This window comes from Puntigrus tetrazona, chromosome 3 (genome assembly GCF_018831695.1).
Source record: "Puntigrus tetrazona isolate hp1 chromosome 3, ASM1883169v1, whole genome shotgun sequence".
Taxonomy (NCBI): Eukaryota; Metazoa; Chordata; class Actinopteri; order Cypriniformes; family Cyprinidae; genus Puntigrus; species Puntigrus tetrazona.
The window spans coordinates 8,233,587-8,258,571 of record NC_056701.1 but is presented as its reverse complement, the minus strand read 5'-3'; the positions used below and the strand labels follow the sequence as shown (position 1 = coordinate 8,258,571).

General features: G+C 44.0%; 1 protein-coding gene across 1 annotated transcript; it reads left to right on the top strand.

Moving 5' to 3' along the window:
• Positions 1-1,358: 1,358 nt before the first annotated feature.
• LOC122331822 (nuclear GTPase SLIP-GC-like) lies at positions 1,359-23,673 on the top strand. Its single transcript, XM_043229350.1, is given in 20 exon segments — positions 1,359-1,401; positions 6,570-6,602; positions 6,692-6,739; positions 13,616-13,724; positions 13,811-13,920; positions 13,923-14,041; positions 14,120-14,320; positions 14,414-14,608; positions 14,715-14,893; positions 15,062-15,101; positions 15,397-15,480; positions 15,950-16,040; positions 16,134-16,270; positions 16,365-16,532; positions 16,614-16,777; positions 20,566-20,689; positions 21,415-21,523; positions 21,803-21,936; positions 22,582-22,666; positions 22,786-23,673. Coding segments are annotated over 18 exon segments (2,115 nt in total). The 5' UTR covers positions 1,359-1,401; positions 6,570-6,602; positions 6,692-6,729; the 3' UTR covers positions 22,842-23,673.
• The last annotated feature ends 1,312 nt before the right edge of the window (positions 23,674-24,985 follow it).

The window sequence follows — 24,985 nt, the reverse complement described above, 5'->3', positions numbered from 1 at the left end:
TTTGAAGAGAATATGTTGAATATAGAACGCTGCACAGAGATCAAATATCACAGTACTATGGTACAGTCTAAATCCTGACTGGAAATCCTCACAGATACCATTTTCACTAAGAAGGAATACAATTAGTGAGGATACTACCTTTTCTAGTATCTTTGACAGAAAAGGGAGATTAGAGATCGGTCTGTAATTAGTCTTAACTAAGTCAAGATATGTTTTTTCATGAGAGGTTTAACAACAGCCAGTTTGAAGGTTATAATCCAAAGGCATATGGGAAATTAAGTTCAAGGTGGTGTGCAGCAGTCTGTGTGGCCTCTCAATTGCCTGAAGACCATGGACCGTATTCGTGACAGCTAGTGGTTGTATTTATGATTTTTCATCCATTTTAACTAAAGTCATCCTAAAATGGCTTTAATTACTCATTGTTGCATTTGGTCTGATGCTCCTCTTTTTGCTATTGGAGTGCTTGGCCCCGTAATTACAGCTTGCAACTATATTTATTATTATTATTGATTTACACATTTCAATGTATGTGCATTGATGTATGTGTAGTTGATCCCTGACAAACTGCTGAAAAATGTTCATTTTATAACCTGTGTGTTGACAGCATTAGTACAACATTTTGTACTCGACTGATTCACACAAAATGTATCATATGCCATCTATAGACGGTATTGAAAAAAAGTATTTCAATTAGTCAAACCGTTAAGAAGATATATGCCAATACAGTTTGTGGCCATTCCTCCATGCACTTATTAAACTATATCTTCCAAATAATTTGATAATTCCAAATTCTTTTGTTGTCACGAGGGTCTCTAGATAATACACACAAAATCTGGTGTTGATTGTACAAATAATCTAGAACTATTTTATAAAAGTAGATTTATAAAACAGCTCAAAACAGTTCAGCTGGTCATATAATGTTATGCATGGTAAAAACTCTCCATATATATACATTTGAAACGTTTGGCTTGACACAGAGAGTTAGAGGAAAAAAATATTTTGATTGTAACCTGCATAGTTGTGGAGATAAAAGAAATATAAAAGTACTTATAGCACCACCTATGGTTTGATCAGGGTGTGTGTACACCTGAGTATGTAGTAAAATTTGGAACAATCCTGCCAAATTTTGTGATTCTATGATGTGCACTTTTGGCTGGCCAGACACTTAGGGCAGAGGAAGAAGGAAAAAAGTAAGTGTTAAAGAGAGTGTTTCAGCACCTTCTGTGTTTTTTAGTAGATCTGCTGGATTTTTGAGAACGTCAGCAAATAAATACTATATACTAAATAATATGTAACTTATTTTCAAGTTTGTTGGAATTGTTCTTTTTTTTAGACCCTGTACATCTTTTGGATCTCTTGAAAGGCAAAATCCTTCACTGCAGACAGGAAAGTCCATTGATGGTAAAATTTTATAATATGGAGTGAAATTTAATGTCTCTTGAGCTCTGACTAGAGCAAATAATTGTTTTAGCTAGTCCAGATCTTCTGGTCTGAACGTTCTTGGTAATCAAGTCAGATTTACTAAATATATTGTTTTTTATAGTTTCAAAGCAACTTTACAGAAACATATTGTGGCATTAATGTCTTGAGTTCTATAAGCTTTTCATTGAGTGTTTCTATTTAAAGCAACATTTTATAAAATATGCCCTAATATATTTGTCTGTGAGAAAGCCCAAGGCAACTATGGCAAGAGGCAAAAAGGTGAAAAGATCAAACTCGGCTGTTAGATGCCAAATCTCCTCTAGCAATACAGCGTGAACATACAGGATCAATGACAGTATCACAAAGTTCCTTTCAGTCAGTCACTATGATGTTACATCATTGACTGAGGTCATGGGATTCCACTCTGGAGCCCAATCGTCTCTGATCTTTAGAGAAAAAGACCAATAGGAATCGGCTAGTGGTATTTGCATGTCAAACCCCTCCCCAATACATACAGGTATAAAAGATGGCGGCGTAAGAAGAGTTGTTGTTGCTGTTGGAGGATTTTTGTCTGTGGAGAGAACTGCATGGCAGTGGAGTTGATCGCTGGTGTGTAGTGATCCTTCCCTGGGCAGACCAGCTAAAAGAGCAATTTTCTAACATCTGCACGGTCTGTATGTTCTCTGGGATATCTTTTCGACCATGTGCTTCGGGTGCAGTAGTTTCCTCACTTTAGATGATGGACACAACCGCTGTCTCACTTCTAGGCTGTAAACACGCCAAGACGGTGTTCGTAGATGGATCATGCCCACATGAGTGCGTGCCCATGGCTTGCCTGCTACCCAGCCCAGTTTGGCAGGGCTTAAAGACACCCGGCTGTGCTGGCTAGCGGTAAGGCAGACCTGAGGATCACAGTCAGCAACACTCCGCCGGGTCAGTCCTCACTCCTGATCCCTCCCAGCTTTGCCCCATGGAGGGATCTAGTGTCTCTTTTGGAGCTCCGGTCATGACTACCAGCAATGCCCCAGTGTTTTTTTCCCCACCATGTTCCCCTTGTTCAATCTTCTGTATCTTTACTACTATTTAGTGTGCTCTGCCCCCAACCTATGCTTCTGAAGAACCAGGCATCCCTGGTGGGCCCGCTCCAGCCGGCCCCCAGGGCATTGAGATGGTTACGTGTTGAGTCTCATTTGTTTGACACACTAGTCTGTCAGCATTTGTACCGCAACCATGTGACATGGTTAAGGTTATGGTGTCTTCCATAGGGACTCCATGACATCAGTCAATGACAAAACGTCATAGTGAATGTCTGAAGGGAACATCTTGGTTACTGGTGTAACCCTCGTTCCATGAAGGAGGGAACAGAGACAACATTGATCCACGCTGGGAGTCGGGTAAGCTCACGGCTCCTCAGCATAAACCAGAGTAGTGGTTGTACATCGCCATCTTCTTCTTCTTCTTCTTCTTCTTCCGCTTATCCGGGGCCGGGTCGCGGGGGCAACAGTCTAAGCAGGGACGCCCAGACTCCCCTCTCCCCAGACACTTCCTCCAGCTCTTCCGGGGGAACACCGAGGCGCTCCCAGGCCAGCCGAGAGACATAGTCCCTCCAGCGTGTCCTAGGTCTTCCCCGGGGCCTCCTCCCGGTGGGACATGCCCGGAACACCTCCCTTGGGAGGCGTCCTGGAGGCATCCGGAACAGATGCCCGAGCCACCTCAGCTGGCCTCTCTCGATGTGGAGGAGCAGCGGGTCTACTCGAGCTCCTCCCGGTGACTGAACTCCTCACCCTATCTCTAAGGGAGCGCCCAGCCACCCTACGGAGGAAACTCATTTCGGCCGCTTGTATCCGAGATCTCATCCTTTCGGTCATGACCCAAAGCTCATGACCATAGGTGAAGTAGGAACGAATCGACCGATAAATCGAGAGCTTAAGCCTTGCGGCTTAGCTCCTTCTTCACCATGACAGACCAGTACAGCGACCGCATTACTGCAGAAGCTGCACCGATCCGTCTGTCGATCTCTCGTTCCATCCTTCCCTCACTCGTGAACAAGACCCCAAGATACTTAAACTCCTCCACCTGGGGCAGGAGCTCCCACCAACCTGAAGGGGCAAGCCACCCTTGTCCGACTGAGGACCATGGCCTCAGACTTGGAGGTGCTGATTCTCATCCCAGCCGCTTCACACTCAGCTGCAAACCGCCCCAGCGCACACTGTAGGTCATGGCCAGATGTAGCCAACAGAACAACATCATCAGCAAAAAGCAGAGAAGCTATTCTGTGGTCACCAAACCAGACCCCCTCCGGCCCCGGCTGCGCCTAGAAATCCTGTCCATAAAAATAATGAACAGGACCGGTGACAAAGGGCAGCCCTGTCGGAGTCCAACATGCACTGGGAACAAGTCTGACTTAATGCTGGCAATGCGAACCAAGCTCCTGCTCTGATCATACAGGGATTGGACAGCCCTTAGCAAAGGGCCCCTTACCCCATATTCCCAGAGCACCCCCACAGGACACCACGAGGAACCCGGTCGAATGCCTTCTCCAAATCCACAAAACACATGTGGACTGGTTGGGCAAACTCCCAGAACCCTCCAGCATCCTGAAGAGAGTATAGAGCTGGTCCAGTGTTCCACGTCCAGGACGAAACCCGCATTGTTCCTCTTGAAGCTGAGGTTCAACTATCGGACGGATTCTCCTCTCCAGTACCCTGGCATAGACTTTCCCAGGAGGCTGAGAAGTGTGATCCCCCTATAGTTGGAGCACACCCTCCGGTCCCCCTTCTTAAAAGAGGAACCACCACCCCGGTCTGCCAGTCCAGAGGTACTGTCCCCGCGTCCACGCGATGCTGCAGAGGCGTGTCAGCCAAGACAGCCCTACAACATCCAGAGACCTGAGGTACTCCGGGCGGATCTCGTCCACCCCTGGTGCCTTGCCACCGAGGAGCTTCTCAACAACCTCAGTGACCTCAGCCAGGGTGATGGTCGAGTCCCCCCCCGGGTCCCCGGCCTCTGCTCCCTCAGTGGAAGACGTGTTGGCGGGATTGAGGAGGTCCTCAAAGTATTCCTTCCACCGCCCAACAATATCCCCAGTCGAGGTTAGCAGGTTCCCACCAGCACTGTATACGGTGTAGGCAGGGCACTGCTTCCCTTTTCTGAGGCGTCGGACGGTTTGCCAGAACCTCTTTGAGGCCGTCCGATAGTCATTTTCCATGGCCTCCCGAACTCCTCCCAGACCCGAGTTTTTGCCTGCACAACCACCGGGCAGCGGTCCGCTTGGCCCACGGTACCTGTCAGCTGCCTCAGGAGTCCCATGAGCCAACCAGGCCCGATAGGACTCCTTCTTCAGCTTGGCGGCATCCCTTACTTCCGATGTCCACCATCGGGTTCGGGGTTGCCGCCACGACATGCACCGGAGACTTTACGGCCACAGCTCCGGACGGCTGCGTCGACCAAAGAGGTAGAGAACATAGTCCACTCGGACTCAATGTCTCCAGCCTCCTCGGAATCCGTCAAAGCTCTGCCGGAGGCGGAGTTGAAGATCTCCTGACAGGGGTCTCTGCCAAACGTTCCCAACAGACCCTCACAGTGCGTTTAGGTCTGCCAAGTCTGTCTGGCCTCCTCCCCCGCCAACGAATCCAACTCACCACCAGGTGGTGATCAGTTGACAGCTCCGCCCCTCTCTTCACCCGAGTGTCCAAGACATGCGGCGGAGATCAGATGATACAACCACAAAGTCGATCATCGACCTCCGCCCTAGGGTGTCCTGATGCCACGTGTACTGGTGGACACCCTTATGCTTGAACATGGTGTTCGTTATGGACAGACCGTGACTAGCACAGAATTCCAACAACAGAACACCACTCAGGTTTAGATCGGGGGGGCCGTTCCTCCCAATCACGCCCCTCCAGGTGTCACTAGCATCACCAACGTGAGCGTTGAAGTCCCCAGCAGGACGATAGAGTCCCGGTTGGAGCACTTTCCAGCACCCCTCCCAGGGACTCCAAGAAGGCCGGGTACTCTACACTGCCATTCGGCCCGTAGGCACAAATGACAGTGAGAGTCCTCCCCCCAACCCGGAGTCGCAGGGAGGCGACCTCCCGTCCACCGGGTTAAACTCCAACACATGGCGGCTAAGCTGGGGAGCTATGAGCAAGCCCACACCAGCCTGCCGCCTCTCACTGTGGGCAACACCAGAGTAGTGAAGAGTCCAGCCCCTTTCGAGGAGATGGGTTCCAGAGCCCAAGCAGTGCGTGGAGGTGAGCCCGACTATCTCTAGCCGGTATCTCTCGACCTCCCGCAACAACTCAGGCTCCTTCCCCCCCAGAGAGGTGACGTTCCATGTCCCTAGAACTAGGTTCTGAGTCCAGGGGTTGGGTTGTCGAGGTCCCCGCCTTCGACTGCCACCCAAACCACAAGGCACCGGCCCCTTACGGTCCCTCCTGCAGGTGGTGGGCCCACGGGAGGATGGCCCCACGTCGCTGTTTCGGGCTGAGCCCGGCGGGTCCCGTGGGGCAAGACCCGGCCACCAGGCGCTCGCATGCCGCCCCGGCCCCAGGCCTGGCTCCATGGCGGGGCCCCGGCTGCGCCATACCGGGCGACGTCGCGACTCCATTACGGTTTTTATCCATAAGGGGTGAGGTGGACCGCTCTTTGTCTGGCTTGTCACCTAGGACCTGTTTGCCTTGGGAGACCCTACCAGGAGCATATAGCCCCGGACAACCTAGCTCCTAGGGTCATTCAGGCACTCAAACCCCTCCACACAAGTTAAGGTGGCGATCCTTATATATCGCCATCTTATATACCCCTATACACAGGGGAGGGGCTTGGCATACCACTAGCCAATTACTATTGGCCTTTTCTATAAAGATCAGAGGCAATTGGGCTCCCGAGCGGGATCCCATGATGCAAGTAATCAAAACATTTCTTAACATTCTTATATCATTGTATCTATATTAAATCGAAAAGTGTATAACATGGGGGATTTTAATAAAACTTTTAAAAGATTTTTAATGTCTGTAAGGTCTATATTAATGCAATTGCAATTTGTCTAGCTAAAGTCAAATAGACTAGACATCTAGACATTTTTCTAGAGTCTCCCATATAGGAATGATAAGAGTCTTTAATGTGAAATGTTTTTTTTTTCCTTTTAGGCTTTTCCACCCAAACCACAATAATTAGTCATGGTATAAAATCTCATTACTATAAATGTTTGCTAGCTTTCAGTAAAGATTTCCATTTAGGAAATTATTGATCATTATGAATTCCCTAACAGGTACTAAAAGAAAGCGTGATGAGTCTCCACAGTCATTGATGACTACAGGCAAGTCAATTCTGAAAAAACACAATTGTACAATTTTACCTCTGATTATTAATATGCCCAAGTATTTTATCCACACATTCTTTTTATTTAATTTCTAATCTAAATTAGGTTTTAAGTATTTAAATATTTCCTTAGTTTTGTTTTTCATTGTACCATTTGAGCACATAACCACAATGTTGTTCTAGTGTGTGTGTGTGTGTGTGAGTGTGTACATATATATATATATATATATATATATATATTAGGGGTGGCATGATACACGGTTTGGTACACACCTCGGTACAGGGGTCACAGTTCAATATTATTTCAGTACAACAGGAAAAAACAACAAACAGCACTATGCTCAGTTCCCTTTCAGTCCGTCACTCTGTGTATCTCAACTGCACTTGTACATCAACTGCCTAGAGTTACTAGCAGTATGACTCGCCCTGAGCCACCTCAAAGAATGTCTTCAAAGCAAGCATGTATTGTTCCACACAGACAAAACGGCAACCGCTGTTTACATCAACCTATACGCCCTAACAAAAGTCTTCTTGCCTATCCAAGTTGTAGGAACTACAAATAATAACTTGACTTCTAGTTGATCATTTGAAATCAGAAGTGGCTTATATGAAAGGCAAACTCCTCTAGATTACACTTGTTTTACCAAAATAAAATCTTATCATGCCTTGATTTTTAATTATTTAATTAGGACAAAAAAGTCAGACTTTGCTTAGACAAAAGTCTTGCTACTTAACAGAACTAATGTACAGTAAAGAACATGTAAAGTCATGTTGCAGTGGAAAAAGAATTAATATTGTGTATGACTTCCATGAAGTTGGAGGACTGTATCCATACGTCTCGGCAATAACTTTTTTAAGAGGTTATCTGGAATGACAAAGAAAGCATTCTTCCAGGACTCCCAGAGTTCAACAAGATTCTTTGGTTTCATCTTCGGTGCTTCCTCCTTCATCTTACCCCACACATGCTCAATAACGTTCATGTCTAGTAACTAGGCAAGCCAATCCTAGAGCACCTTGGACTTCTTTGCATTCAGGAACTTTGAGGTATGAGATGGAGCGGCATCCTGCTAAAGAATTTTCTTTTCCTGTGGTTTAGAAATTAATGGGCAGCGAGAATGTCTTGATACCTTAAGCTGTTGATGTTGCCATCCACTCTCGTACACCCCCATGCTTGAATGTAACCCTAAAACATGATTTTTCCTCCACCAAACTTTACTGTTTTCAGTGTGAATCTTGGGTCCATGCGGTTTCCAGTAGGACATCTGCAGTATTTGCGATGATTGGGATGCACTTTTATCAGGGTGTGGTCTGTTCTCCTGTAGTTGCAAATCGCCCTCAACCTCTCATTGCCAACTCTTTTACCCCCTGACGGAGGGAACATTCGGCATGGATGAGCTGACACACAGCTGGACCAGGGCCTACGAAAGTGTGCTTTCCTCACAGTGAGTGTTCTAGCACAAACACTGTGCAAGGTCAGAGAGGATGAGGAGCAGGTTTCGAAAACTGATGCTCCTTATGACAGCCCAGGGATCCGGATCAACATGACCAGGGATCAACAGTGCAAACATTTCACTCACATTTGCAAATAAAAATGTGTGCGACTACAAATGTGTGTGTCTCCCTGTAGAAGACTTTGCTCTGTTCTGTCCAGGCCTTAAGATGCAATGTTGACTGGACACAAAGTTTCAGGAACACAAAGCTCTTCTGTCCCCTCAGCAGTCAGACACACCATCCGGCACCAGGTCCTTTTTTCGCTGAATCCTTGAGAACCAGTAGGAGGCTGAGGTCCATATGTAGTGACTTAAAAGGTATAGTCTTAGAACCTGTGTTTCTCCAGCACCTTTCCTGAGGGATGATCATATGAGTAAGCATACTAGAACCTCCTTCAGGAAGGTCAGGACTTCCACAATGTTGCTAGTCTAAACGGAACAGGTTTTGTGTTCCAGTCTTGCTGAGTGTGTAGGAAATTATGAAATAGTGCGTGCACTTCAGTCTGCACCGCAGCAGGTCCCCTCTGTCTGTATCGCTGGTAGATGTGTACCCTTGGTTCAGCGCGCTGGAAGCACAGTCCGATAAAACCACACGAGTGAAATCAATCTGGTTTATTCAAACAAATGCTCTTAAACATCAAGTCTGTCTTCAGCTTATATACATCGGGAAAAATAGGAGTGCACCCAAAAGGAGGAACTTGGTCCCCAAGCCATAACATATTAAAACATATACATATATGGTAATATTGGTTAAACTTGTTCTAACAGCTCAGCAAAACCAAATAGCCAACAAGAGGGAAAAACAGTGGGAGTGAGAACCTTGTGAAAGCAAGATACATTGTCACCTTGAGGTGGTAGAAGGGCCAGTTGCTATCTAGCCAAAACAGTTCTCTGTACACACAAGGCATCTCCGTCGCATTTAGGTCAGAGTTCATACACACACACATAGTAGAGAAGGCATAATGTTCCTTCACTGAGTATGTAGTGTTTTTATATGGTGAGCTGGCCATCTTGTGGTGAGCCCCGGTCTACACTAAGAAGAGGTGGTGTGGGAGGCTCCCACGACACTGGAAAGTGCAGCATCCATGGCGCTTTGGAAGGGATCCCAATTCATCGGTCACCGATGTGACCCAGGGTGACCGACTGAAAGGGAAAGTCTAGGCTACATGTCACCAAGCCAGCAGAGGGAGCCCTGACCTCTGGGTGATCTGCATTCACTCCCTCTGCGACAACTTCCTGTTCCAGGACTATAAATACTGCAGCAAGCCACTCAACTGCAGGTTGCATTGTTCGCCTGTTTCGCCTGTTAGATTGTTGTTCCTAGTATCCCTTGTGTTTCCCTAGTTATAGATTCCTTGGTTTTGACCCTGCCTGTCTTCTGATTCTCTGATTGTTTGCTGCCTGACCTGACCTTCGCCTATTTCTGGATTTTGTTACTGCCTCGCCTCTTATACATCTGTTTGCCCTGTTTGACGCCTGCCTGTTTTGACCATGCCTTCATTTAATAAAAGCCTGCATATGGATCCGCACGCCTCAGGCCCCTCATTCGTGACAGAATGCAACCTCACACCAGGATCCAGCGGCTTTTCACCTGATCCATGGCCAGGTAGGACCCTCGCTAGATCTTTATTGGCCCTCAAGCAAGGCACCCGATCAATTGAAGATTATACACAAGAGTTTCTGGACATGGCTTACCTCTCTGACATACCTGACTGTTTATTGATTGAGTTGTTTCATGAGGGAGTAGATCAGCCACTCAAGAGCTGCCTTCCCAGAGCCTTTTCACAAGATGGCCGCCGCCTTCCCCGAGCCGCTGCCCAAGATGGCCGCCTGCCCAGCGCCGCTTCCCAGATGGCCACCTGCCCAGTGCCGCTTCCCAAGATGGCCGCCTGCCCAGCGCCGCTTCCCAAGATGGCCGCTTGCCCAGCGCCGCTTCCCAGATGGCCGCCTGCCCAGTGCCGCTTCCCAAGATGGCCACCTGCCCAGCGCCGCTTCCCAAGATGGCCGCCTGCCCAGCGCCACTTCCCAAGATGGCCGCCTGCCCAGCGCCGCTTCCCAAGATGGCCGCCTGCAGTGGAAAGCCTCCAGTGCCCGCGCCTGCAGTGCAAAGCCTCCAGTGCTCGCACCTCGTGCATAGCCTCTAGTGCCCGTGCCTCGTGCAAAGCCTCCAGTACCCGCGCCTCATGCAAAGCCTCCAGTGCCCGCGCCTCGTGCAAAGCCTCTAGTGCCCGTGCCTCGTGCAAAGCCTCCAGTGCCCGCGCCTCGTGCAAAGCCTCCAGTGCCCGCGCCTTGTGCAAAGCCTCCAGTGCCCGCGCCTCGTGCAAAGCCTCCAGTGCCCGCGCCTCGTGCAAAGCCTCAAGTTATCCCACCCTCCCACCCTTGCTACACGTCGTCAATGGATCCCAGCAGCCCCTGCACTCATCCTCTGCCCTCCACCTGGAGCTCGCCACGGGTCTGCCAGTCTCCATCGCCGCCGTGCGTGAAGGATCCCTCGCTTCATCGTCCCGCCTCCGAGCCCCGGACTCCACCTCGGCTTGTAGACCCGTCGGCTTCCCTTAGGCTCCTAGCTCCCTCCTGTCAATCCACCAGCTCCACCAGGCTCCATCTTCTCTCCGGCTACGCCTTGGTCGGTCGTCGACCATCCGTCGCCTCAGTATTCCACTCCTCCAGCTTCGCCTCGTACCTCCATCCCTCCGGCTCTGTCAGGTTCCTCCCTTCCCCCGGCTCCACCTCAGTCCTCTGTCGCTCTGGCTCCGCTCGCGTCCTTCTCGTCCCCCGTCTCCGCGTCAGTCGCCGAAGCCTGCGGTATCGCCTAGGACCTCCAGCACCTCTGTGTCACCCTGGCTCTTCGGCTCTCTGCGTCCGCCTCAGTCTCCTCGACCACCTGCTCCGCCGCCGTCGGTCGGCTCCATCGGGGGTTGAGTACCGGTACCTCTCCATGGCTCCTCCCTCCGTCGGCTCCACCACTGACCATCATGGCTGGGCTCTGGATCGCCTCCCGCTCCGGACTCCTCCTTTCTTCTCCCTGGCTCCTCCCTCCATCTCTTCCTCCCTGGACTCCGTGTGCTGACTCCCTCCCGGAACCCCCTCCCAAGCTCCCAGTTATGTTTTGTTTTGTTTGTTTTGTGGAGTGCCAGGAGTCGCTCCTAGGAGGGGGGCTATGTCATCAAGCCAGCAGAGGGAGCCCTGACCTCTGGGTGATCTGCATTTACTCCCTCTGCGACAACTTCCTGTTCCAGGACTATAAATACTGCAGCAAGCCACTCAACTGCAGGTTGCATTGTTCGCCTGTTTCGCCTGTTAGATTGTTGTTCCTAGTATCCCTTGTGTTTCCCTAGGTATAGATTCCTTGGTTTTGACCCTGCCTGTCTTCTGATTCTCTGATTGTTTGCTGCCTGACCTGACCTTCGCCTGTTTCTGGATTTTGTTACTGCCTCGCCTGGCTGTTTTGACCATGCCTTCGTTTAATAAAAGCCTGCATATGGATCCGCACGCCTCAGGCCCCTCATTTGTGACACTACACATGTAACCCTTGTTCCCTGAAGAAGGAAACTGAGACCTCACATCCTGTCACCATGGTGTATCAAACGAAGTGACTTGCTCGTTTATAAATGGACTTATGTCTGGATATCATTTGCCCCTAGTGCCTTCAAGTGGCTATTAGTGGTAATAATTCACTCAAATACACTGCTCACATACAGGGCACAGTAAAAATATGCGATACAAAAAACCTGTAACTTAGACTGTTACAACTGTGACATGTAATGTGTAACAACAAGATTAAAATCAATTTTTGATGAAGAGATGGTCTCTGTAATCAAATCAACAGTGATCGCTAAAAATTAAGTGTCCCCAGCAAAGCAAGCCAGAAGCGACAGCGGCAAGAAACTAAAATCCCATCCGTACAGAATAGAGAAAAAAAACCTTGGGAGAAACCAGACTCAGTTGGAGCCATTTCCCAATCAATCAATCATTCAATCAATAATTTTTATTTATATAGCGCTTTTAACAACACAGATTGTATCAAAGCACTGAACAGTATAAAGTAGAAGAATATAATGACAGGGATGTATAATGAAGAGATTGAACAATTTGTTATTAAATGCAGAGACGGTCTCTGGAATCAATTCACTGATAATCACTAGAAGTTAAGTGTCCCCAACAAGGCAAGCCAGAGGAGACAGTTCAATTTAAAACAATGACGGCCCTAGTCCTTAAGGTACTCCATATTTCATATGATACCTCCTCATTTACTGCTACAAACTGTTAGTGGTCAAATAAATATATTTTGGATAAATATTATTTTGGATTTGAAGCATGGTAAGGAGCTTCCTCTAATGCCAACGTCCATGGCATTTGTTAGGGATCCCAATTCGTCGGTCACCTGATGTGACTCGGAGTGATCAACTGAAAGGGAACATCTCGATTACGTATGCAACCCTCGACCCCTGAAGAAGGGAATGGAGGCGTCACGTCTCGTTGCCACGGAGCTGTACCTCTGTGGAAGGAGTCGGGTCACTAGCTTGGCTCCTCAGTGAAAACCTGAATATGTGCTGTACCCGCTGCTTATTTATACTCGCGCTGTAATTAGCGGCAGCTGGATGCGATTAGCGCAGGCCAATCCTAATTGGGTCATTTAGATACACTTGAAGTAGATTGGTCTCTCGAAGCTAGATCCCAATTCGCCGGTCATCCGACGTGACGTCTCCATTCCCTTCTTCAGGGGACGATGGGTTACATACGTAACCGAGACGTTCTTCACTGACACAATTATAAACATCACAGTATACCTACTGTGGAAAGCTTTGTGTTTACACTTGAACGCTTATTAAGCTACAGGCAATTAAAGGCTAATTATATTGAATAATCACGCGATTAGTTGACGAATGCATAAAAATGATTGACTATTGGTCAACCAGAAAAATCCTTAGTGGGGGACAGCCCTTCACTTTTGTACTTATATGTTTATATATGAATATAATATATACCATACAATTTAGATAAATACACAGAACAGTTTTGTAGTTATGTATCAGAAAGAAGTGTTATCTATGGAAATCAGCTGACTACCATTAGTTGATATTTTTCTGATTCCTTTTTTTCTGTAACATGCACATACACTAGTTATGTTTAAAGTAGAATGCGTGTGTTGATTGCAGATGCTGGAAAAATGGTACACTGTCAGAAAAAAATTTAGCTTGTCACTGGAGCAGTACTCTAAAAGAGATCTACTATAACTTATTCACCCCAAAAAGGTTCAAAGATGTCTTTTAACAGTATTGCTCCAGTGATAAGTGATTCTATCCTTTAAAGGTACAAATTTGTAAATGGCATGGGTGGATGTTAAGAATTCCTGTTATTTATTTCTTTTTCATGGAACACAGATGTAGAGATAAGAAACAAAGCAAAGCAGATCATTGAAGGAATTCTGGTCAAAATTCAGGCCATTGAGAACACAGACCACACCGTAAATGCTTTAAAAAACGAAATTGTGTAAGTGTTTAAGATTATTTTACATTTCATTTGCATTTCATTTTGAAAACAGTGTCATTAATATCCATTCTTTCCTTTAAACACAGAGACAGCATTTCAAAATTAAATAAAATTGAAAAAGATGGCATAAAGAAGGAAACTATAGGGATTTTTGGAAGAACAGGAGTAGGAAAGAGCTCTCTAATAAACGCGGTCCTGGGAAAAACTATCTACTGCCTTCTGGTAATGTGTGTGCGTGCACGTCTGTGATTACACAGGTGGAAGCAAACCTGAACGACTCCAACTACACAGCAGAGATTGAATTCATTTCTAACGAGGTTTGCTCAGAACCTTATAGCAAAATTTAACAAGATTAAATAAGAATGTGCTGGATGGTGTCCTGTGTTATTTTGCAGGAATGGGAAAAGGAGATTGTTTCATCAGAAAACAACAATGATAGGGACAACGTTATATCAGATGATATTAAAGAAAAGATCATTGCATTGTATGGAGATGATGCAAGGAAGAAAACGTTGAAAGAGCTTAAGACAGAGGACAAATATGTTAAAATTAACAATGTTTTGTCTGCTGGGAAGTTAATCATCTCTAAAGACAACGTAAGTTACATGGTGTTCTTGTTATAGGTACATTAGATGTAAATTGCAGACATATTGTGGAAGTCATCGGATTTCATTTTTGTTCCCCAAAAGTTGTCTAATATTATCAGTGAGGTTCATCAATACATAAAAAACAATGAGTCAAAACCCGGCGGCTGGTACTGGCCAGTTATAAAGAGTGTGACGATCAAGATTCCTGACTGTGCTGAAGTCCTGGAGCACATTGTCCTGGTGGATGTTCCTGGAACTAGAGACTGTAACAAGATCAGAGATGACCTCTGGAGATCTGTAAACACTTCTCTTTTAAGTCCTCATAAATGTGTGTTATACATGAAACACATGATCAACCCACAGGTATATACTTTACTCTCCCTTTGTCTTTGTTCGGACTTAGAAACTGAAGCACTGTTCATCTGTGTGGATCGTGAGCGACATCAACCGAGCCGCCTCAGACAAAGACCCCTGGGAAATATTAGAGCACTGCATCCAGGACTTGGGAGGAGGAGGAGAATGCAAACACATCAACTTCATCTGTACCAAGACCGATCACATCGATGAAGAGGGATACATTGTGTTAGAATAAGCCTTTTTTTTTTACATTAAATGACATCTTTTGCAACATTAACGCAAATATGATTAAATGTTAAAAATAAATAATTGAAATGATCAATATCAGTTTATTGTGAGTATAATTTCATAATAATGACTTTGCTCTGTGATTTTCATTTTACTTTTCTTTAGAAATGAACAACTTGACACTCAACAAATGACTGGACCAAAGGTTTGATATATTTTTCTGCATTATTCAGTTAATACTCAACATGCCATTAAGACTTTATTTTGAATGTTGTCAAAAGACTGTTGTATAATGACATTGTTAAAATGGATGCATTTTAATGAAGAACATTGTATTTTTACTAAAACCTTTCTAATTCAGCAAAGAAAAGGCTGAGATGTGTAGTAAATGTTTTATGTTTGAAAGCAATGTCCTTTTTAAATGATTTTATCCTGACTAAAATCTTCATTTCTTACCACCTTACACACAGAAACAATATCTTGTGTTGATTGTTTTTCAGGATAAGAAAACAAAATGCATTCTTCATAGAAACAACTACGCAAAGGAAAAATTGAAAGAAAAATTTAAAAAAGCTGGAAACAGGGTATAATTATTGTCTATTCTTACTATTTACAATTAATTTTGTGAAATATAATATTTTGTGAATCAATAGGACTAGTGATAAATGGGTTAGAGCAGTCAAAGACAAAACTATATTTTATATATATATATATATATATATATATATATATATATATATATATATATATATATATATATGTGTGTGTGTATATGTTTTTGGGGTTTTTTTGTAAAAACAACTTCAAATACAAGTACTTGAGAAGCAAAATGCTACAAAGATCTTGCTTCCAGAGAAAACAACTTTCATGAGGTTTGTGCTTAAAACTACACACACAAAAAAAAAAGCAAATAAATGCCTAAAGAGGAACCTAAATTGTGCCGTTTATTTTTTACTGGAATTTTTTTTAATGTTATTAGTCTTAGTTTCTTTGTGTGTTTAGAACTTTGAGAAAATAAAGTAATTTGACTGATTGATTAATATTGTTATTTAGGATTCAAAAGAGAGATTCATCATTGATGTTTTTACTGTAAGTTCTGAAGCATTCCTGAAGCCAGAAAGAAATCTGGAAGCTATAGAAACCGGTATTGTTAAAAATAAAATAAACCTTTTTTTGCCATTACTTGGAAAGCGTTTTAATGGTGAATTAATTTAATACATTTGAAAATTGTCTGTAGAGATTCCAAAGCTGAGGGATATTCTGAAGAATATTAATGAGAACATCAACAGAAAACTGACCAGAGATTATGTGAATGAAGCAAAAGGGGTTTTGTCTTTGATCCAAGGTGTCCAACTGGAGGCAGGTGAAAAAATGGTATGACTGAGAATTGATGATGTTTTAAATGCAATTGTTGTCGTTGTTTTTCTGTAATTCACTGCTATTGTATTTATTATTTTGTTTTAATAAGACAAAATCCAATGTCCACATTGTTTTGGAGAAGAACCTATGCAAGGCACTGAAAGAACTGGAAAGTCATTTTGACTTGTGTTATAAGAATCTGGAAGAATGTCTCTCAGCTGGTGTAGAAGAGTCACTGAGATCATGTGTGAAGACCACTCAAGACATGTTCCATTCTGTAAGTGTATTTCAGTTGAAAATGCATATTTAATATTTTGCTGGGCTTTTTATGTTTTTTTATTTTGTTTTTTATTTTTAGGTTCGACCAAAAGATAACAGAGGTTTTCATAAGACTTATCGAGCGATGTGTGAGAGAAAAGGAACTTACTGGCCAAAAGACTGGGATGCACCTTTAGAGTTAAACTTGTGTTTGAGCAAGCACATGTATGACAGCATCGATGCAGAGTTTGAATTGATATTTCCGTAAGTTCTACACTTTAATTCCATATGAAGACTTGCCTCTAGGGTTGGGAGAGTGAGGATAACACAGTATACCGGTATCACCATTGTAGGGAGTTGTTTGAGTTTACCGTCTTTTAAACGCTTTCCTTCGGGTTTAAATACCCTGTAAGCATCACACTTTCACTTTTAGGGAATCCAGCAACAAGCAGTTGTTTGCTTTTAGTTTGTTTGAGTTTTTCCACTTTTTGTCACTTTTAAATAGCCTAGTTTAAAAGAAAATCAAACAAAAGAAATTGGTTGATTGGTTCCTGGGTGCTGACTGTGATTCCAAATTGCACTACACCCGGTTCCTTTCTTCCTGGAGAAGAAGTTGTGGATGGCACCTTTCACAGCTAGAAACCATCACCACATTTGAGAGTATGTGGATGTTCCCCAGGTGGAGAGAGCAGGTGGCAGTGCACTTGTGCCTGCACAATGCCCCCACCTGGCGGAGTCGCCCTTGGCTCCCCTCCAGAGTGCCACTGGTCAGGCTGTCTCTGCCCTGCAAGCCATGGCTATCCTGCAGGTCCACCAAGCCAAGGCACGAGAGTAGCACTGACCCGGGTTGATGCAGGAGCTGTGTATGGTGATCATCTTCTCACTCCAAGTGACAAAGGTCACGGCACGGTCCCTCGGGAAGGCGATGTCCACTCTTGTTGCCCAGGCATCATCTATGGCTTGACCTGGCCAAGATGTGGGATGCAGACAAGATTCAGTTCCTTTAGACACCTTCATCTCCCAGGCTGGGTTGTTCTGTGACACAGTCGAGGACTTTGCCCAGCAGTTCTCAGCAGTACAAAAGCAAACATAGGCGATCCAGCTCATCCTCCCCCAGCATGATCCTCTACCTGCAGTCGCTTCACCACTGGTTCTGCCGTAGCCTGCTCGTCACCAAGGGTGCCCTCCTGCTGCTGCACCGAGACTCAGTTGAGGTCAGTGCGTCAAGGCCACGGTGAGGGGACACCTTTTCAGCACTGGCTGCAGCCCTGAGTCCCAAGATGGGCAAGGCGCCGGGTGACAATCACACATCGCACATTCAGATGCACATTTTCTATAAGGCTGGTACCTGAAAGGAGGTGAGTCTGGTGGAGGAGTGCGTCAAAGAGTTCTGAGCATTTGACCAGCGATGCTGCTCTCTGCTGCAATAACTCCAAAGGTATCTCCCAATTTGTTGGTTAAGATGTTCCACTTGGCCGTTTGATTGTGGGTGATATCCTCACAGAAGGCTTACGTTGATGTCCAGTTGGTTACAAAATGCTCACCATACGTAGGAAGTAAATTGAGCACCTCGGTCACTGACTATATCCTCAGATCATCCGTATTCTCTGAAAACTAAATACTGCTAAAGCTGTTTCCATAGCAGTGGGGAGTCCCTTTAGTGGAATCAGGCGGCATGATTTAGAGAACCGGTCTATGATTACAAGAATCATGATTATTGGAGTTTGGCAGGTCAGTGATCTTGGAGAGATGACACCAGGGTCATTGGTGAATGGGTAATGGTTGAAGCAGACCGTAGGGTAGATCTTTTGGGGTTTTTGATGATTTGAGCATGATTTGATGAATGATGTGATATGTTGAGTCATTTCAGGCGCCAAAAGGAGTTTTGGATGAGTTGATTAGTGCGGGAGATGCCAGGCGGGAAGGAACGAATGGACCCATTGCATGACGCATTGCCTGAGACTTGTCGGGACGTATTGTTTATTTGGCGGGCATTGAGTGGGTGGTTTGTTCCTTTGTATTTCCTCCATGACTTCCCAGTTAATAGAGCCGAGAATGATGGATGAGTGGAGAATGAGTTTTTGATGCACAGATTCTGACGGTTGATCATGGTGTCTTTGCCACTTTGCCATTCTTGCTACCAGGGCAGTATGTGACAGTAAAATGGAACCTAGTAAAGAATAATGCCCAGCGGGCTTGGTGAGGGTTCAGATGCTTGGCACTCTTTATATATTCAAGGTTTCGATGGTCAGTGATGACTTGAAATGGATGGGTAACACCCTCGAGCCAATGCCACTGTTCTTCTATCGCTGCCTTCATTGAGAGAAGCTCTTTATTGCCGGCGTCATAGTTTCGTTCAGCGGAGGTTAGCCTTCGAGAAAAGAAGGCACATGGGTGAAGTTTGTCTGACTGCTCGGATCTTTGGGAGAGGACGGCTCCAATCCCGCGGTCTGATGCGTCCACCTCAACAATAAATGACAAGCTGGAATTGGGATGTCTGAGAAATGGGGCTAAACTTAGGTTTTCTCTTTAGGGGTGATGTTAGGGGGGTTGCAACATGGCTGTAATTTCTGATGAATGGTCGATAGAAATGTGCAAAGCCCAGAAACCTTTGCAGTTCCTTGATGGTTGTGGGTTGGGGCCATACTGTTACTGCTGTGACCTTGTGCTCGTCCATCTTTACTACATGGTGACTGATTTGATACCCGAGTCTGAGTTACATGGAATTCACATTTCTCCCCTTTGATGTACAGTTGATTTTCTAATAGAGAAGATAGGACGGTGTCTTCGGAGAGAGAGTTGGAGAAGATGAGAATATCGTCTGTATAGGCAATGATGAACCGATTGAGGATGTCTTTAAAAAATTCATTAATTAATTATTGGAAAATGGCTGGTGAGTTGGCTAGCACATACAGCATAACTTGGTACTCGTAGTGCCCCCTAGTGGTAAGAAAAGCTGTTTTCCATTCATCCCCTTCCTTGATCCTGATGAGGGTATATGCGCTTCGTAGATCCAACTTGGTGTAGATAGTAATTTCCCTTAGCTGTTCTAAGGCAGACAGAACAAGAGGAAGCAGATAAGGAAATTTCTTGGTAACACTGTTGAGACCTCGGTAATCAATACATGGTCGTAATCCTCCATTCTTCTCAACAAAGAAGAATTCGGCAGCACCTGGAGACTTTCAGTACGTGATTAGGGGTATACTTTACTTTAGGTGGCATGGCGTTAGGGAGCAGTTCAATCAATCAATCATTTCAATCATTTTTATTTATATAGCGCTTTTAACAACACAGGTTGCATCAAAGCACTGTACAGTATAATGACAGGGATGTATAATGACAGGGATGTATAATGACGAAAGTGACCAATTTCTTATTAAATGCAGAGACGGTCTCTGTAGTCAATTCAACGATAGTCACTAGTAGGGGTATTGGTTGGGTTTGGAACTTTTGGTTTTGGGTGCCTGTCTCATGAGATTATCAATTTTAACAGAGAGTGTGACAAATTCAGAGAGTGGTAATTCTTCTCCCCTACTTGCTAGTTCGGTTGGAAGTTCTGGGGATAGACTTGAGAGCAACATCGTTCCATCTGCTTTGTGCTGCTTGCGCCCTGAATTTAATTGTGGAATCGGCAGCGGATCTCCTCCCCTGCGAAATTTGGAGCAGTTGAGTTGATATATCCTTTCCCCCAGCAGGATATTCAAAAACTTTGCGCAGTTGTTGGAGGAAGTAATCTACCGAAATCCTTAGGTTGGGATCTAAATCCCACACTACCGCAGCCCAATCAATCGCTCTGCCCGTGGGCAGCGTCATTATGTAAGCACACTTCTGTAATTCCGATTCAAACAAAGAGTGGCACACAGAGTCCCAAGGGTGCTTAATTCTTGTTTTTGGCTTGGCCTACATTTGATTTTTACAATTATATTCTGTTGCATATATAATGTGCTGAATAGTGCAAAGGATAAAAGACAATAAAAAGACCAGGATGACTAGATTTAGACATATGAATAGCTTTCAGACAAATGACTTTTGGTATATTCTCTTGGTTCCAGTGTTGATGATAATGTCAAGACAGGGAAATCATTGCAAGAACATCTCGACAAGTTCAGCATCATCCAGAGTGACTCCCCAAGATCATTATGGCAAAAACACATTGAGTACTTCATCAAAACACAGGTGAGATCAGCGGTGTGTTTTCCCTTGTGTTTTCAGTGTACAATCACACTAAGCACTAAGAAGCACTAAAAAAGACACTACATTACATTATATTACATAATGTTACATAACAGTTTGGGTTCATTCTTGAGTAAGGAAAAATTGTGTCAGATGGTTATAGTAGAATAAACCCTGACAGGAAAATCAAGACACAGACACCTATTACCTCACATTCACGTTACACTGTTATAATACATGTATAGCAGCGTCATTTGGATGATTAATAATAATTTAAAATGCTGTATTATTTTGTAGTACAAAAAACTTCTGTGAAGAAAACCAGTTTCTAGCAGCTTAAGCAGAACCCTTCAAGATAACTCTCAGTATCAGATGCCTCTGTGTTATTAGCTTTAGCCAGGTGTTATCTGAGAAAAAGAGTTCCAGAGCACTGTGTAATCATGCATTTAAACCATTGTGACATAATCTACATAAATAACTATACAGTCAATCTGATTCATTGGGAAAAAGGTTACTAATAATGAACCTGCTGGTGGACATTTTATAACACGTAACAACAACTGACTGTAAATGAAAATCCTACATAATTTGTAAAAGCACAGACAAAGTTTTGGGTCACAAAACTCTAAACTCCTACAACTATTACCTGAATATTGATTGTATATGCAGCATTATTCACACATTACCACATTTGTTGTGTTTATCTGATCAACGCTGTATCTGAACAGGAACACAAAGTGAAGGCATCACTCATCAGATGGATTGTTGAGAGAAAGAAGGACATCTACTCATCAATTCAGAAAACCATTCAAATAAAAATGACACCTAGCTATGAAGGTAAGAAAACAATTATATTATATTATAGAACTGTGCTGTGTTTAAATATGTTTATTGTTTTCAGTGAGAGCCAAGTGTTTGGTTTATATTTTGAGCAAAAGCCTAATTGATAAAGATATTTTTTTTATTTTTTTCTTATTTGCTCACTTTACCAAGGGCTAATAGTAGTGGAGTGTGCTACAGTACATGTATGATATAAGTGTTAAGTGTTTGATTTTAGTGTCATGATGCTTCTCTATAGAAATATGAAGAATTAATATCAAATGCTGGTTGTTACAGAAGCTGCCCATGTGAGAGGAGTAGGAGCAATGAAGAAGATGGAGAACATCGTTGAAGAAACAATTGAACGGTTACAAAATGAAATGTTCAGTGAGGCAAAGGTTCAAGTGGCTAAAATGTTCACAAACTTGAAGGTAATTTGTCAATCATGAATGTCACAGATACTGTCTGAAATGTTTTAGGTTATATTTAACCCTCTGGTGCTCTTCAGTCACTTTTGACAGAAAAAACATTACAGCTTTATCGGAATAGTACAACATTTTTATGACTTTTGTGGATTTTATGGCATTTGGAATGAAAACACACACACGCTCACACACTCACGGTCACTCACACGGTCACTCACACTCACACTCACGGTCACTCACGGTCACTCACACACACTCACACGGTCGGTCACTCACACGGTCACTCACACACACACTCACGGTCACTCACGGTCACTCACACACACTCACACACTCACGGTCACTCACACGGTCACACACAAGCTGGTATGTTATACCGATATAACCAAAAAGACCTACAGAATTAGAATGTTTTGTGCAACAAAATGCTTTCTCTGTGTTCAGGTTTATCTGTAGTAATAATATTTCAAGAAGAATTAATTCTTCCAATCAACATTTCAAACAAAATCTAAACATTTCAATGTGTCTTTTTTGAACAAAAAGTGTGGCTCCAAATGAGGAGCGCCAGAGGATAAAAGTTTTAATTGATTGATTTTTGTTCTTGTGATCGAGGAGTGTTTTTAACAGCCTAACTCTGTCTCTCACACGAAGCTGCATGTAATGAAGACCCTGGAGTCTGAGCTCAGGCCTTCAGTGGAGCTCGCTCTTTCACATGTCGGGAAAATCAGCTGGCCGAGTAAGACTCTAATGACAAATCATTCGATTTTAGGAAATGATTGTACATGAATGACTATTTTAATCAAGTTCATAAGTTTATCTGAGATGATGATGGACAGATCATTGTGTTTTCTCTAGATGTCTCCAGAGAGATTCAAGAGCTGGAGAGACTGTCAGAACAACTGTCTTCCTGAGACGGCTAACTACATACAAACATATACTTACATATATAACAGTCTGGCAAAGTAAAATATTTTGGGGGAAACAAACATTTGGTTCATTTATACAGAGACCAAACAACAATATATAGAGTTAAGCAGATGTAAGTTTTCTGTGTTGTTACGAATTAAAACAGAACCAGACATTTTTTAAATGATGGCTTTGTGTTCTTTGCTGTAAAAGTATTTGTTCAACGCAACAATTGATAAGGCTCTTAATAAGCACTTATTAATTCAGTCTCTCCTTTCAGCTGTCTGTGTGTGTATATATACATATATATATATCTCCTCCATCAGGGCAGACGTGTCCAGACCTGATTGATGCGAGACAAAAGTACTACAGCAGTTGCTTTGAATGAATACAACCAGCTGTGTTCAGCTTTCTTCATTTAATGCTATTCATTTTTTTGTGTTGTTCATTTCTTGTATAATGCTTTGTATTGTTTTAAAAGGTTTCATTCTTATCTCTGATGTGTAAAAGAAACGTTTGTGTTCACGGCAGGAAGAAAGTGCTGAATATTTAAATCCTGTGTACATGATGATGAGGAGAAGGATGTGTTAGATTGATTTATGAGCTGATGAACAGATCTTCTAGATTTCTGACAGGATTTCTCTGTGATCCTCTGTGAATAAAAAGATCAAAACAGATGTTCGATCGGACACTGGATGGGTTTCTGAAGTGTTTCTCTGTTGATCTCAGACTGAACACTGATAGCCGAGACACTCTTCTATTGTTTAAAGAAGTACTCTAATGACTGGATGCTGTCTATGAATATGCTATTGATTACATGTCAATAAAAAACCTAAAAGCTGGAAACTATTCAACACTTTAACCAATTCAATTCAAGTCAAGTCAAGTGGCTTTTATTGTCATTTCAACTACATATAGCTGTGCAGTACATAGTGAAATGAGACACTGTTTCTCCAAGACCTGGTGTTACATGGAGTCACACTTACAACAAAATACAACTTCACATATTGAGCTTAGACAGTGTCTTAACCACATAAAGTGCAAAGTGTGTGGACTAGTGCAAACAGCAAGGGAGTAGAGTGCAAACCCAGTGTGCAAACTAGTGCAGTGCAGCTGCACAGGACGCTCTCAATGGTCCCCCTATAGAACATAGTCAGGATGGGTGGAGGGAGATGAGCTTTCCTCTGCTTCCTCAAGAAGTAGAGGCGCTGCTGGGCTTTCTTGGTGATGGAGCTGGTGTTGAGTGACCAGATGAAGTTATCCGCCAGATGAACACCAAGGAATCTGGTGCTCTTGATGGTCTCCATGGATGATACGCAAACTGTAGTGGGTCAGTCAAGGTGGTAGCTGTGACTTGATGTGCCTCATGACAAGCCTCTTGAAGCATTTCATCACACTTGGTGTGAGAGCGATGGGACGATGGAAACCACAGGCTTCTTAGGCACCTGGACAATCGTTGTTTTGAGGCACCTCAGAATGACAGAGCTGCTCAGAGAGATATTGAAGATATCAGTGAAGACATCAGCTAGCTGCTCTGAATACTCCTTTAGTACTCTGCCTGGAATGTTGTCTGGTCCAGCAGACTTCCGTGGGTTAACTCTATAAAGTGTTTTCCTCACATCAGCTGTGGTGAAGCAGAGTAACAGGTCGTTAGTATGAGGGGTGGACTTCCTCACCGTTGTTTTATTCTGTGCCTCAAAACGTGCGTAGAAGTCATTCAGCGCATCTGGTAGTGAGGCGTCACCATCACAGACAGGTGAAGTTGTCTTGTAGTTGGTGACCGCTTGAATGCCCTGCCATAAGCGTTGTGAGTCACTGCTGTTCTGGAGGTGACCGTGGAAGAGCAGAGATGGATCCTGCTGGCCAGGTTTTAATCTGTTTCAGAACCGGTTTAGAGCGTCTGATGAGTGGTCTGTATGCTGGAATCAACATAACAGAGATGTGGTCTGAGTAGCCGAGGCTCCGCACGATACGCGCCGGGAATGTTTGTGTAAACAAACCTTGGGCACACACACGTTGTGTTTGCATGTTTTATGGGGACTCTCTATAGGTGTAATGTTTTATTCTGTACAGACTCTATGTGTTACTGTTGTTAGATCGTCAAAAAATTTAATCCTGTGTGTTTTATAAGCTTGTTTCCTCATGAAGA